We start from the raw sequence: 17,034 nt of genomic DNA, 5'->3' as shown, positions 1-17,034 counted from the left end.
TTAATTTTTTTTTTTAATTTGGTGCCTCATTTTTCTATCACAGATTCTCCTCAAACATTTGTTGATTCTTGGTAGCAAGGTCATTTCAGAGTCCCTATTTGTCTGTCTGTGTATGCTGTTTCTGTTTACCATCGTGAGTCTCAAGTGATAATGTGCAAAATGTGGGATATGACACCAGCTGTCATGTACATGTCAGGAGTTTGTCTTGCTAGGAAGAAACTCCTTCAGCTTTCTGACAATCAAAGGCTACCTGAGGGATCTCCCATCCTCTCCAGCCTCTGTGTTATACTCAGTGCTTTAGTTTGGATTCACAGAATATTGAGGGAGAGGGGGTCACCATGGGCCTAGCCACTCTATATGTACCTCCTTATCTAATATTCCAGGCCCCCTTACCACTACCTGAATATGACTCTGGCTTCAGGACACTGTTGATCTACATATTGCTCGGTGTGGCTCCACCAAATTTCATTTTTCTGTGCGTGTGATTCCTCATGCTTAATATCTTTCAATAATTCCTGAAATTTCTATCCACTGATGGGATCCTTTCTTGTTTTCCTAGACTATTATCAATTTACTCATATAAGGGAGTGTTTATATAGGTACAGATATACACACACAGCTTTTCTGTCCCCTTATGGAATTTGGAGTTTTGGATATCCCTCACCAAATCTGCTCTGCTCAGGCATCTTCCATAGACCAGGACCCTTGGAGTAAATTCTTCACAACCCCTTTTCCCTCACTTTTCATCAAGTAGTCCCTACAAAATAGGTTTAACTTTCCATTTCTACTGCCATTAACTTTTTCCAAACCACCATCATTTTTCACCTGGAGTCAGAGTTGATGTTTAAAAATACAAATCAGATCACGTCATTCCCCTGCTTAAAACTCTTATATTACTTCTCACTGCTGTTGGAATGAATTCCAAACTTTTTCACGTTAAAAGCTATCTCTCAGTCCAAATCTGGAAACTAGGTCCCTGCTATTTACTCAAAGGCCTCTTTGATGCCAATAGGTTATTAGCCTCCTGAGTTCTGTAAAAGTTTGACTTTCCCTTTTCTTCATTCCACTACTTTGCTGATGCATTACATAACTTCTTCTTGAATTAATATAGCTATAATTTCTCTTAACTATAACGCCTATATCATAAAACTGCAACAGGTGTACTCTTTAGATAGCAGGGATTTTATCTGTCTGTAGCTAGATTACACCCTTCAGCAATCACCCCGGCCAAATGAACAAGTTGAGCTGAAGGTCTGGACATCTCTTAGTCTAACTTGCTATAAAGCGGGAATACTCCCAGTTATGTCCCAATATACGTCAGGTTAGTCTAGGCTTTGCCAGTGGGACCCTGGGTAAAAATGCAAATGCTAACAACTCTAGGACACAGAGTAGTCCTCTTTTTCTGCCAAATGAGGAGGCTAGGGTTGTATGATCTCAAAGATCTCTTCCATTTCTAGTGGCCACGGATTCCATGACCTAATATAATATTTCCTTAGAGAAACTACAGTACCTATCACTCAAATCTCATGAAAATTATACAGAGGGTAATATTCTATTTCAGGCTTAAGAAGAACTTTCATCAAAGAGAAAATAATTCACCTTGAGGTTTCTGGAGATTACTTAAGCTAATATAGATTCATTTTGACAAGATGTAGTGCTGTCCTCAATTGCCCAATGAAAATACTCAAAAACTGAAAATACAGTAACAACAATAATAAGCACTATTACTGTTACACAGCAACAAAAATGAAAGGTTTTAGCCCATACTGGGTACTGACCAAAAACTAACTATAATAATCAAGTAAGAATGAAAAACAGGAGGGAAAGAGTCACCATAGATACGAAAGGCTTCCTTCTGAAAGATCAATGAAGATCAATAGTTCAAACTGGTTTACACAAAGAGCCAACATACCACCCTTTCTCCATAGCCTCTCCATTCTTATAAATAATGTTAAAAGACTCTCCAGATTAAGTTACTAGCCATATCTAATGTTTTAATAGTCTAAACTGATTACGGTCAATTCTAAGTCTTATCAAAGTCCTAAACACCAGGAAAAAAAAATTCCCTTCTTCCCGAATAACCTGTAACACCTAACTACCTTCCCACAAACTGTATAACCTTTGAAAACGGGGACTTATTCCCACTGACACTTAATTACGAAGCCAAGTTTTGAGTACTGCTCTCTGTATTGATGGATTTCATAAATTAAATGATCCACATTGCTTTACCTGATACATTCCAACTCCAATGTGCTTCGGCTCAATTTTCACCAGCTCAGCTAATGGGTCTTGTACACGCCTTGCTATGGAAACTGAAAAAACAGAATCAGAAAACAAGTATGGCTTAATGTGAAAAGCAGTATCCAGATAATTACTATGTTAGTTATTCATAATGCAAATAGTTACCCTCTTCATTCCTCCCACCAGAAGACCAAGATTTCACCAAGTTTCAAAATTCCCTTTTCTTTCACACAAAAACTAAATATAAAATTTCAGGATTAATTATGTCACCAGAACTCTACTAGGCATTCCTGAACATGAACACATTGGTAGGGTTATATATTTGGAAAAACAAACAAACAAAAACCCCCACTTAGTTGCTGTATTTACACAATTACCAGTTTATTCTTTAAATACAGCATAGCAGGGCACCTCACACTTTAAAGAACAAGTAGACGTTTGTTTTACTTTTAAATAATCCTGCATTATTATAAACATGATACACATCTGTATGTCAAATATGCTCATTAGGACTAGATTCTGATCATCATGAGTAAATGACAGAATCATATCTTATTGCAACCAGGGATCAAGTCAGCTGGCTAATGAATACACTTGTATTGCCTTAAATATTAGGTTAGTTTGTAAAGTGATCTGTGTCCCAACTGCTTCTTCCTAACACACACACACACACACACACACACACATACATACACACACACACACACACAGAGTCCTAATTACATCCTTTCCTCAACCATCACATTCTGTATTTAAGAGACTTGAGAGTTAACTTCAAACATTCCTTTATTTGTATCATGATTTTGTCATTTTTTAACCAAATGTTATTAACAAAATCTCATAACTAATTTAGCTCATAAAATAGATTCAGTTAGAGAAAATAAATTTAATATGATCTTAAGGATACTTCTAAAGGCAGCTCTTCTTTTTCCCCAGTAGCACAGTGACACTGAGTGTTTACATCTGAACAGCTTTCATTTTCTAAACCCATGAAAGCTAGTCAGTGTCACCCACTTATATAAAAGGTTGGATGAAATATAAATTCATTAAGTGAAAGCACTAAGGCCATCAAAGGAAATCCCATGCCTGTTTTCATGTTACACAGTTCAAGGTCTAGCAAAAGCAGCCACCTCTTAGAAGTGACTATCAGATTCTCCAGTCACTGATTTGTACCACCTCTCACCAGAGATAAGATCTACTGTGAACATCAAGTTCACTGCACGGTCACTCAAGTCTTTTTCATATCTTCTATAACTTCAAACATATAGTGACAATGGTAGTTTGCAAAGCAAGCTTAGAGAAAAACAAGCTGGTGTCTTACAATCTGCCTATTTCTCCCACAGCAGTGATGGGGATTCCAAGGCCTTCATATATACTTTTCTTACCAAATCTCACGAAAGGTTAACTAGTGTAAGCATTGCAAGTTATAGGAGAATTGGTTTCCTCTAAGAACCACATTTATAGTCACACGTTGAAAATTTATGCCACCAGAGAAATACCTGATATCCTCTAAAAGCAAATAGAGTCAGTCCCCCGCATCTGTGGGCTTCACATCCACAGATTCAACCAACCATGGATCAAAAATATTGGGAAAAAAGAGGACACTAATAAACTCATCTACAAAACAGAAACAGACTCTCAGACAGAGTAAACAATTTTATGGTTACCAGGGGAAAGGAGGTGGGAAGGGATAAATTTAGGAGTCTGAGATTTGTAAATGATAACCACTATATATAAAAATAGATAAAAAACAAATTTCTGTATAGCACAGGGAACTATATTCACTATTTTGTAATAACCTTTAATGAAAAAGAATATGAAAACAAATATGTATGACAAGGAAAGAATGCTGTACACCAGAACCTGACACATTGTAGCTGACTGTATCTCAATTAAGAGAAAAAAAGTTGGGAAAAAAGTCCCAGAAAGTTCCAAAAAGCAAAACATGAATTTGCTGCTCTAGGCAACTATTTACATTTCACTTACAACTGTTTACATAAAATTTACATTGTATTAGGTATTATAAGTAATTTAGAGATGATTTAAAGTATATTGGAGGGTGTGCACAGGTTTATATGCAAATATTACACCATTTTATAAAAGGGATTTGAGCACCCTTGGATTTTTGGTATCTGTGAGTGGTCCTAGAACCAATCTCCTGTCCATATCAAAAGACAACTGTATTATTTCTTTATTCTAGCCTTTATATATTTAATACAATAAGAATGATTTTCAAACAAATACATACATTGCCAAAATACCTTCAGATTCAGAAGAACAACAACAACCCACAGCAGTAAACCAAGTTAAGGTAAGAGGTATCAGAACATGTACTGTGTAGGAAGGCAATATTAGAAATTCAATAAAAGTATATCAATAATAGGTAAGTATCTCAAATCTAAACCTTCAGGAAAACCAACATTATGAAAATCTAAACTTAGAAACTGGTTAGCACAACTGTATAATTTGATAAATGTGAGTAGATCGCATATTTTTAAATTTCTGAAATACACAAAAGGATTTTGAACTATTTTCTACTGGATTCCCTTCTAATAGTTCACTACTAGTGTATCTTTTATTCATCCTTATATTGCTAAATATCAGCAACAATGGATTGAAAACGATGGCTTCTAAATGACATATTAATTCTACAATGTCCCAAGGGCTTCTGGAGTTACAATGTCCCCAATAAACAACCCTCGACATAGATTCTAATATTTCTAGAATTGGCATTTCCTTTCCAGATGTTGTTCATTCTATGTAGCATAAAAACTCAAGCATGGAAGAGCTGGGGGGCAGGAGGAGGGAGAGAGATGAACAATGTTTAAAGTAGAATTCGAAAAGTAGTATGCTCAGGTTTTTGAGAGGTGGTGCTGTTTTCCTCCTGGCAGGATAGCCAAGAAAAGGGTCATGCAATAGACAGTAATAATGCAAACTTGTAGGTTGAGAATGATCAGGTTTCTGAAAGTAAGAAATAGATAAGTAGATCAGGCAAAAGGAGTTGAACAGATTGCTGATAAAGAAAATGAAGACAGAATGAGAGGTATGGCCTAAAACGTGGGGTACATTTACATCTTGAGATAGAAAAGAGAAGGAGGAAATGATGAAAGAGGCAGAGAATGAATGGTGAGGAAAATATAGTAAAAGAAGTCAAAAAGACTTCTGGAACATGTTAAACACAGTCACCATATGTCCCCAAGTCTTTACTCCTAGGTACTACTCAAAAGAAATGAAAACATATGTCCACATAAAATCTTGTACATGAATGTTCACAGTGGCATTATTCATAATAGCCAAAAAAGTGAAAGCAACCAAAATATCCAACAACTGATAAATGGATAAACAAAACATGACATACCCATACAATGGTAAATTATTTGGCAATAAAAAGAAATGAGGTGCTCATACGTGCTATGCAACATGAGTGAACTTTGAAAACACTACGCTAAGTGAAAGAAGCCAGTCAGTCACAAAAGACCATACAGTAATGATTCCACTTATATGAAATATCCACAATAGGCAAGTCCATATAGACAGAAACTAGATTAGTGTTTTCCAGGGATTAGGAAGAAGAGGGGAAGGAGGACTGATGGTTAATGGGTTTGGGATTTCTATTTGGGGAGATGAAACTGGTTTTAAAATTAGATAGTGGCAATAGTTTCACAACTCTTACTATGTTAAAAAATGCTAACATACACTTCAAAAAGGTAAATTGTATGCTATGTAAATTATATCTCAATGAAGCTGTTACATATTTTTAAATGCAGTATGTCGCAATGTATGGCAAATATTGACTATTTTGCCCACATATGATGTCATTATTTCTCTGTATCATTGCTACTATTTGCCACCATTCAGGAAATTCTAGTTAATATAATTGGAAGAGAAAAGAAAGAAGGTATAATTACTGAAAAGACAGAAATCAGATTATTTATTATTATTGGCAGATGATGTCTGTCTATCTAGAAAACCCAAGCAAGTCAACTGAAAAAACATCAGAGCTAGTAAGATTTCAATCAGTTGGCTGATTTCGAGACACTCAGACAAAAATTGATGCTCCCAGATGCCCATTAACAACCAATAAGAAAATATCATGGAGAATCCATTTACTGTCTATAAGAAAAAAAAATGTGCAGAACAAGGACAAAGGTATAAATTTTACAGAATTTCACTGTATTTTTATAGAGTTTTAAAAATATTAATTAAATGGCTCTAAAATTTATATACAAAGGAAGAAATGCATAAGGAAAAATGAAATTTTAAAAAAAGACTAAAGCAAGTCATATTATAAGCCACAATAATTGAGAGAGTCTTGCATTGTGGCAGACTACACAGACCAAGAAATAAGGTAAAAATATACACATAGGAATTTAGTTTTTAACACATGGTAATTCGTTAAGAGGTAGTGAAACACAATGGGAAAAGGAAGACAGTAAGTGATACTGAGACAAAAGTTAAGCATGAGAGGAAAAAAACTGTTAGTTACACCAAAAGTAGGAGAAGGGAATGCAGACTGAGTGAAGGTTATCATCCTAAAAGGTAAGCGCCCAAAGCTACCTCATATGATTAGGCAAGTTGTACAGGGTACACAGCCATACGTAGCAGCACTGAAGTAACATTTCCCCCTCATTCACAATGTGTCTCATATAAAGGGGTTCTGTGGGGCTTAGCCTTCAGTTCCACGAAATACTTAGAATCTTAACTATGTTCTCTTTAAAATCTGCCTTATTCTATTATCTAAGAATATCAAAGTAGAAATTTTTATTTTTAAAGTCCAATACTCACATCATTTTATACTTTCCTTTGCTACCAGACAGCAAAAGAGGAAGATAAGTAAAACCTCCATTCTTTCTCATTTCATTCAACTCCAAATTAGAATTTTTCCACTAAAAAGCTTATTAAAATGTATTTTAATGGTGGTAATGCATATCTATTATAATCTTAGTATTTACATTTTTTAGTAAGAAGCTGACAAATCAGATGATCTGATGTAAATATTCTAATCTTGACTGTGGTGGTGAGGGTTGTGATTACCTGACTAGTACAAGCTTTTTAAAATTCATAGATGATGTACCTAAAAAGGATGAATTTCACTTTATGTAAATATACCCTTAAATGAATGAAATATCTTTTCTCTAAGGATATCAAGCTTTTTCTTTATTCTTCTTCTTTCTATAGTCTCTATTTCTTCCACGTAGCATACCTCACTCCCTGCCCCATATTTGGCATCTGTCTTGGTATAAATTTTCCTTACGTGTTAAGTGACCCTTAACTTTCCAACAGGCACAGGGTACTAGAAAGCTGACTGTAGGGGCTTTGCTGAAAGGTGAGTTTTGTGGGCTTCACTATAGGGTAATTTGGACATTTCTTTTGTGAATTTCTGATCTCAGTTTATTTAGGTATCTTCTCTTGTGTTGGTCAGAATCCCCTAATCTTCTGCAAGGAAGATTTAGTCTTCTCTAAGGATCTACAACAGCATGCAAAAAATTATTTAATCCCTCTTTTTTCAGTAGGTATCCCCACTCTCACTTGTAACACATGTCCTCCAGAGAGGACATTTAACCCTCTCTAGAGAACAAGTCCCCAGTCTTCCACAAAGGTGGGAAAAGGGCAGCTACTCCCTGTGTGGAATGGGAGGTCTAAATGGTTTCTTTTTTTTTAATCGATGTGAAATTCACATAACATAAAATCACCATTTTAAGGTGTACCATTTAGTGGTATTTAATATACTTACAACACATCATGTAAACCACCCTCTCTATCAAATTCCAAAACATTTCCATCACCCCCAGAGGAAACCTTGCACCCATTAAGCAGTCCCTTTTCATTTTCCCCTCTCCCCAGTCCCTGGCAACCACCAATCGGCTCTCTGTGTCTATAAATTTGTCTTTCTGGACATTTCATATAAATGTAATCATATAATATGTGACCTTTCGTTTGGCTTCTTTCACTTGGCATGTTTTGAAGGTTCATCCATGTCGTAGTACATATCACTACTTCATTCTTTTTTATGGCTGAAAATAATATTCCATTGTATGGAAAGACTGCATTTTTCTGTTTATCTGTTCACCTGCTGATGGACATTTGGGTTGTTTCCAGTTTTTGGCTATTGTGAATAGTGCTGCAATGAGTATCTGTGTACAAGTATTTGCTGAGTACCTATTTTCAATTCTTTTGAGTATATACCAAGGAGTAGGATTGCTGGGTTATATGGTATTCTATGTTTAACTCTAATTGCTTTTTAAACAGATTTTAACTCAGTCCTCTTACTTTAGACCTATTCTCAGCCCTCCCAAGATACTTCTAAAGGTGCTTAGTACATTTCCTGACCCTTTAGGGCTTCCACAATCTATTTCAGGTTAGTTCTCTGTTTTCTATAATGTTGTCCCAGTATTCAACTTTCTTGAGTTGGCTAGATCACTTATTACTCAGCCATCTGTTTTCCAGCTTCAAAACTATTGTTGCTCTTATCCCCACTCCCATTCTCTTTGTCCTAGTGAGTTTATGCCTTCATTCTACCAAGTTACTGTCATTTTAGTGAAATTTCACAAGGGAGTGAAGGAATGACAGGCATATTTAATTTTCCATTTTAGACCAGAAATCCATAATAAACATTTAAATGCCAACCATCTACTATTCTATCCATCCAACTTAAATCCTCTCAGTACAATGAATTTATTACAGGGGGAATGTAAGCACATATAAGAATAACCTCTGTTTTCAATAAGCTGATAAACTGGTCAAGAAGATATAGTAAGAGAAAGGTCATTTTCTTACATATGTTTAACACTTGTATGAATGTTGAGGTTCTGTTACACTTGATACAGTAAACTTATGGAGGGTTGAAAGGTAAAACCCACACCCATAGGTAGGTCAGGTCTCAAATGAAGTATAAAGTCATCCCTGGCATCAATCACTAGGAAAGATAAAGACTCCCTCCCAGTCAGAAAGCAGGAATTGAAAAGGAAGTGGGCCCCAGAAAGCCAAGAGTAGAAACCCTCAGCTTCTTTCAATATTTGCTTCCAGGACCAGACTTTGAAGACTCAAAATGTCTAGGTAGATGTTTTGAGTTGACAGGGATCAAACACAGTCATTGCTATGTGGATGCAAGCTGAGACAAAGAAGGAAGGCACACCTGCAGTGAATCACAAGCTGAAGACACAGCTAGGTTTTGAAATCAGAGTAATTAGAACTATATGCCAATTCCCCTCTTTATTATTTCCTCTTGTCATAGTCTTGTTAGAATGTTGTAATCTTGTCCCACCAATAATACTGTGCCAGTCATGAACCCACACGGGCCAGTGATAAAGAGGAAACAGCAGCCCCATTAGCAATGGGAAGCCTAAGGGATGTCACCTCCTATGTAGTATTTTTTTTTCAAATGCTCTGTTGGTAGATTACCTTTCAGTGCCAACTTGGGAGGCTCTGAATTTTATTTTTTGTGAAGAAAGGTATCCTTTTATTACAGAAATTAAGTACACAAACATAATGGACACACTTACTTGGCTATGCAGCCTATTTAAGTCTGGGTTTCCTCATCTGTATATGGAAATAATAAGTGTCTCACAGGGCAATTGTGAGGATTAGATAATCCTGGTAATCCATTTACCACATTATTTCACATATATTAAGTGCTTTAAAAGATTAGTATTAGCAGCTCCCACTGTGATTACTACAGCTACTCCTATTATTATTATTACTATTGTTATTACAAGGCAAGGACCAAAAGAGAACATGGCAAGGAGGCAGAGACCACACAGAGTTGGTGTGACAGAGAAAGACTTCATCGAAGAAGCAAGATCTTGAGCTGTGATCTGAGTTTGAAAAAATGATCATTTTTTTAGGATAAAGAAGATGTGGTGTATATATACACAACGGAATATTACTCAGCCATAAAAAAGAGTGAAATAATGCCATATGCAGCAAATGGATGGACCTAGAGATTATCATATTAAGTGAAGTAAGTCAGACAGAGAAAGACAAATATCATATGATATCACTTTTATGTGGAACCTAAAAAAAAGATACAAATTTTATTTACAAATCAGAAATAGACTCACAGACATAGCACATAAACTATGGTTACCAAAGGGGAAAAGGGTGGAGGGATAAATTCGGAGTTTGGATTAACAGTTACACACTACTACATATAAAGTGGATAAACAACAAGGACCTATTGGATAGCACAGGGATCTATATTCAATTTCTTGTAACAAACTATAATGGAAAAGAATCTGAAAATATATATGCATATATATACATATATATGTGTGTGTGTGTATATATGTATAAATATGTATAATTGAATTGCTTTGCTATACACCTGAAACTAACATTGTAGGTTAACACACTTCAGTAAAAAGTAAAATTTAAGAAAAAAGATGATCCTTTTAGACAGGGAATTGTGTCATGGAATGAACAACTGAAGGGAAACTATAGCTCTTTTGGATTAAGAAAAGTTTTTAATGCAAAAATTTCCAAATATATATCTCCAGATAGATATTTCAAGAACAGCCAAAGAAATCTGATGAGAATATTTAAGGAAAAAATTAAATAAAAATTCCATTTCCCCTAATTTGAGGAAATCCCAAATTAGGGAATTAACAGATGCAAATTACTTTATATAAAATAGACAACAAGGACATATTGTATAGCAATGGGAATTATAGCCACTATCTTGCAATAACTTTGAAATGAGTATAATCTTTAAAAATACTGAATCACAATGCTGTACACCTGAAACTTACATAATAAATCAACTATATTTCAATTTAAAAAATAATAAATCAGTAAACACACAAAGAAAAGTCCACTTCTAACAAAGCAGTAATACCACCTGTTACACAGAAGAATGCTGACCAGATCTATATTTTGCTTGTGATACCAATTACTTTCATTAGTTGTTATCAAAATTTTTTAATTTCTTCACACACAAGATTTAAACTATTCCACACCGCAGCAACTAAATACAACTAAAATCAAATCAGACTGCTTTAAACAATAATACACTAATGATAATTCTTATTAGCAAGACAAGAAACTGGTCATTTGACAAATATTTAACAATAAGCTGAAAGTCTTTGCACTTTAAATATTTTTATTCTAATATATTACTTTTCTCCAACAAAAAGCTATAAGTAATATTTGTAGTAATAATAATAATAATAATAATAATAATAATAATAATAATAAAAAAGTTTAGAGCATTTTATTATTTTTATCATTAACTCTCTAGTATTTAATTTTACTAAACATGTTTTGGGCTAATTTTTCACCATACTCTAGAACACAATGTATAGTGTTCTTTAAAAACAGTATTCTTCTGCTTCTTTTCGGAAATTCCCAGTATTATTCCAATCAACCACTCTCTTTATAACATGCCTGTAATACATTTTCTAAAATTTCTTGGATGCTTAAATACTTTGCCTGCTACAAATACACGTCCAAAATATCAAAATCACATGCTTTTGTGATGACCCATAGTTTCTTACCTGCACTTCTCAAATTAGGGTCCAGTCCTGGCATCTCTTTGTTAGCTTCAGGGCTGACACTGTAGATTGATGCTCCTGCTTCACTGACGATGCTGAGAAGAAAGAAAAGGAGAATATCATTTCTCAAACTTTCTGTCTGCTCAAAGAAAACACATGGGTGAGACTAGGTTTTATACAGAAAGAAAACTGCAAGACAAAGTGCTCTCTTTGTATTTCAATGATACCTATAATATTTAATTTTTCATTAACATAAAGTGATTAAGCAGTGTTTGTGTTCTTCGCGTAGGAAATACATAGGCTTAAATCCATAAAGAATTCATTCAATCATTTTCTGTCAGTAGCCATAACAGAGAGTTTACAGATGAACATAATGGATACTTCTCCGTGATGCCAATCTCAAAATTTTCAGAATACTTAGCTTCTCTTCTGTTTATAATCTATCACTGACTGACATTTATGACTCCCATCTGAATTAATCTTTATAAAGCATCTTGGAAAATAGACATGTGTGTGGATATGGGCATATGTGGATATACACAAAAACCATTGCCATGAACATTGCCATTATTATTAACTGGTTATAATTAACAACTACAATATGAAAAGGAAAGGGAACAGATAGGATATTACTCCACTTTTTTTCATGAGAATCTGAAATTCTTTCAGTGAACTTGAAACATATCACTTCAGGCAGGTGTTAAGCCACTTCATTTCGTCATTTATTTAATCAAAGCATCACACATATCATCCTCTTCCTTTCTTCTTTTGCTCCATATACTTTACAAACCACAATGGGAGCACTCTTACAGATGACAGTTGTATACTGGTTGACATTTGTACAGTTTATCAAACATTTTAAAATTACAGGCTTTCTTTGTAACACAATTTGCAAAGGAAGCATCATCTACCTTAAGTATTTACAATACCTATGTTTCTGTACCACATGATGATCTAGGTATCAAGATCCAAAAGCAGGCACATGTTGGTGCTTAATATTTAATCCACTCTTAGAAGCCTCTCCCTTTCTCTGCTCCTCAATTATGAGACAAGTTGAGCAGATTTCTTTTAACATATTGCCCTATTGTAACACTGATATGCAAAATGTGAAAAAGTTAGTTAGCTATCCCAAAGAGTTCTTTGGAGAACTCTTGGTTGAACTTTGACAACAATGATAAGCCACTGAGACTTGAGAAGATTATTTTGTGCAACAAGAAGACTTACATTTTTTTGCAACCAAGATCTACTATCCTAAATTTTCATAATAGGGAAAACGAACACTCTGCAACTGCAAAGCATGGTTGCTCATCCTGTTCCTCATCCACACCATCATCGTGATATAATAAGAGGTAACAGGGTATATCTTAAATACACAAAGCACAAAACCAAGCACTTGACGAAATTTAGCATAAACGAGTATTTCGTCACCAGCCATGGAAAATTTGGTTTCAAATACAAATGAACACCCATCCTAACAAAGTTTTTCTAAAAAAACCAGAGTATCCATAAAGTGCAGGCTGGACCTATTATTAAGAGAAAAGAATATTTTTAAAAATCTTACCACAAATTTATTTTCTGTCATTGCCAGAAGCCTCTAAACTTACCACTACTTGAGCAAAGGGAACTTAAATGGTAAATAAAAATTTCAATTAACTGCGGCCTTTAGCAGTTGGGTACCTGAGAATTTGCTGGGTGATTCACTGTCTCTTAGAAGTTATAATTCTCAAAAGACTGAGGGAAACTGTTGCAAAGAAAAACACTCAGATAATAAATATTCCTCCAAATACCATACTGCCACTTCTTTTAAACAGAGGAATACAAAACAGATGTGACACGCTGCACCCAAAGATTTTAGATTAACATTAATATTAAATCAATACAAAATGTAGTAAATTTCATATGCTACAGTTATTAGATAGCACGGGTCCAATAAACAGTTCAGTACTAAGCATAGATCAGAATGCTTAAATAATCTAAATGAACAGAGAAACCTCAACATTGATTACTTCAATATAAAACATATAAGGATCTAAGAAGTGTACGTGGCAAGAATTAAATGAAACATCAAGCTGGGAGTGGTGATGATTTTTTCCAGGAGGAGCTGCTAAAAACAAAAGTTATAACATCCTCCCCCACTCTTTTCTTTCTTTCCTACTGAGAGTTCAAGGATAGACATTCAGTAGAAAGTATGCCACATTTTATAAGCCACTTTCTGTTTATTAGGAAGTTTCCCAATAAACTATTAGAAAATTATTCCAATTATCTCTAGCATATCTTGAGGAAAGCCAAAATAAACTTTGCACAAGATTCAGATATCTAGGAAGTATTATAGTTCACAAAACAAATTTCTCTCAGGTGTTAACTAATTAGGCTCATAATCTTAGCAACTTGATTATTTATTTTGCCATAAAGCAGGCAAGACTCTGAGCAAAATTTATAATTTGGGGGGAATCTAACTGACACAGTTCTAACTGAACTAAGATTTCAAGATTATTACAGTACTCTGAATCCCTTTCAAATTGCTTGTAGACAAACGCCTAAATATACACATATGGTAACTCAAGCTTTAAATATATGAAAGTATACTTCAGAAGCTACCACTGGACTTAGGTTTTACCAGATCTATACATTAATGTGCTCATTCTCTACTTTCAAACTGATAATTTTTAAAACATTTTATCTAATTCAGCACTATGCTAGAATCTTTCTAGGTCTTTTTATTAAAAAAAAAAATATAATCCCCACACTCATAACCTAAAAAACAAGTGAAAGGCCCACAATACAGATGCATTTACTTTTAAATTCATTTAAAACTTTTTAACAAAGACTCTGTAAATTAAAAATCCTAACTTTTGTTATCTCAATTAAAATTCAGTGATGTTACATAAATCTGATCATTTATTAGTATAATTTATTTTATTTTAAAAAAATACATGTGTTTAAACCACAGAATTTATATATCCACAGTTTATAAGTCTCTTCTACCAAGATAAATTGTATGTTGATGAATCTTTTAAAACCAGGTTTGCAAGCACTTTTCTTGCAGTGACTGTTCATTCTGACAGTGAAGGAATGGCAATTTCTTTTACCAAGATGAGACCGGGGTGGGGGCGTTGATTGTTCTCATGAGAGAGGAAAACTAGCTATTTGTTTTTTTAAGTTATTGGGCTAATAGTTTTCACATTCATTTACAAGGCTACTTGAAGCCTCTGTATGAGTCTCCTCCCCTCTCATTTCCTAAATATGAAAATAGCATTTTTTTCTTATTTAAAAATAAACTGCATGCTTCCTATGTTAACAGAAGAATTTAATTCAAAGTTAACCTAGTTAAAGGAAAATGCAGTTAGTATTTAGTAAGATATCAAGAATCAGCTATAATATATTGGCTTAAACTAATAAAAACTGATGCGTTCTTAATTCTTTGCAAAAGTATACTAGAATTTCTTAAGCTTTATCGATACCTAGCAGCTTCCTTTTCTTCCTTCTTTCTGCACACCAAAAAAAATGTACTAAATGCAAAGCTCATTTCACTAAAGTTTTAAAAATAATTTCTCTAGAAACAGTTTTTCCAAATTTTCAGACTGAGAAACATTTATATGAAGAGAGAGTAAATGACTTGACCTAAGTTTCTCAACAAGTAATAGAAAGTGCTAAAAAAGCTAATCAACACAAATCTCAATTCTTTGCTCTGCCTATGAGATAATGTGTTCTGAAGTATGAAAGGATAGCTGTTTATATTTTCGGGATGGGAGACAAGGTCAAAAATCAAACCACCATAAATAAAAGGGACCCTAGGATTTAATGTTAAAAGGAATACTTATTTCTAAAAAAAAAAAAAAAAGAAAGAAAGAAAAAGAAAAAGACAGCAGTTTTAAATTTCTTTGTTTAGTAATGAATTGTCATCTTAGGGACCCTCAAATGAGCACTCTCTAGTCATTTAAAACACTAAGGTATTCTGGTGATGATAAGGATGCAGGGAAACAAGCAAAATACTATACTGTTAAAGTTGTTTAAACTGGAAAACTCTTTTGGATGGTAATTTAAAAATACAGACAAAAGTTCACAAAAATATACATTCTTTCTGAACTGCTATTATATTTTTAAGAATTTATATGAAAGAAATTTTAATTTACACACACACACACACAAAAGCCGTATTCATCATAGCACAGCTCCAACTGAAAGAAACTGAAACCAAACTGTCTATCACTAAAGAGTTCATTAGTGGAAAACTATACTGTCATTAAAAATTACTGTTGGAAAATATTAAGTGGTAAAGTTGGTCATGAAACTGACATGAAACCAACGTTGATGATTTTTAACACAGGTATATGCAAAAGAAAAAAGTCTATGTATTATTAATAGTACTTAAATATGAGTTATTCCTATAATTACATTATTATTTCTTTAAATTTTTCTGCAGTAACTATATATTTATTTGTAAACAGAAAAAACTTAAAATTTAAGTTTCAAATGACCAGTTTAATTAGCCAGGGGACTTGACATCACATTTTCTTCATTTTTTTTAAATCAACTTTCTTTTAAAGTTATTAAAGTTATTTTGAACTTAAGTGTGAATAAACACAACATTTGTTAGTAATAACTTCCAAACATGGATTCTAGGAGATCTCAAATAATATTTTATGATATTGTTTATAACATGAAAGTAAAGTGGCTAAGGAGAAAAGTCAAGAGTAAGCTCTTGATGTGTACATACAGGTCATATAAGAAGCAAATACATGATGAAAGATTTTACCAGAAAATACATATGATATATTTTTAAGCTGTACTTAGTCCTTGGCTTCTGAATTCAACCCCCAAGTTATCCTTCATGATCATCAGGCACAAGCATTTCACTATCCACAACATAAAAGACGTGAGTTGATGTAGTAGTATACCAGGAAGTAGTGTGTGTGGGGGGAAAAAAAAAGGCAAAATTTGGTAAAACAGAAAAAACCAAAAATACACAATATCAAGATTTCAATGGCACCATGGAGTTTACCTGCAGGGATGTAACACTAGCACCATCTGGTGGAAGACCAGTTAGAAGCAATTCTCCAATCACCACAGTTTAAAAAAAAAAATTATAATCTATCTTTCAAAGAATGAGCATTTTCCAAAAAGAACGAGTCTAGCAACAGTACAGTTATCACACAGGGGACCCATAACAAGCCTGGGAGAACTCAAAATGACATCCTATCACATCCACAGAGCAGTAGTTAAACAGTATAGAGTTCCCTTACCTACTTAACCTTCAGTGCCTCACACTGTATCTGACTAATACTTTCTAGACACAAGAGAGACC

The 17,034-nt window shown here is 34.0% G+C and overlaps 1 protein-coding gene across 3 annotated transcripts in view; it reads right to left on the bottom strand.

Annotated features, from left to right (window-relative positions):
* Nucleotides 1–17,034, bottom strand: part of SRBD1 (S1 RNA binding domain 1) — a 169,400-nt gene that overhangs the window by 70,038 nt on the left and 82,328 nt on the right. For all 3 annotated transcript variants that reach the window (XM_015249703.3, XM_006216451.4, XM_072937776.1), the window contains 2 exons: nucleotides 11,733–11,824; nucleotides 2,230–2,312 (listed from right to left, as the gene is read on the bottom strand). In XM_015249703.3, the coding sequence (XP_015105189.1) occupies nucleotides 2,230–2,312; nucleotides 11,733–11,824 (175 nt within the window). The remainder of the gene's footprint in view (nucleotides 1–2,229; nucleotides 2,313–11,732; nucleotides 11,825–17,034) is intronic.

Source organism: Vicugna pacos, chromosome 15 (genome assembly GCF_048564905.1).
Source record: "Vicugna pacos chromosome 15, VicPac4, whole genome shotgun sequence".
Lineage (NCBI taxonomy): Eukaryota > Metazoa > Chordata > Mammalia > Artiodactyla > Camelidae > Vicugna > Vicugna pacos.
Note: the sequence above shows the minus strand (reverse complement) of the source record. Positions and strands in the feature narration are given on the sequence as shown.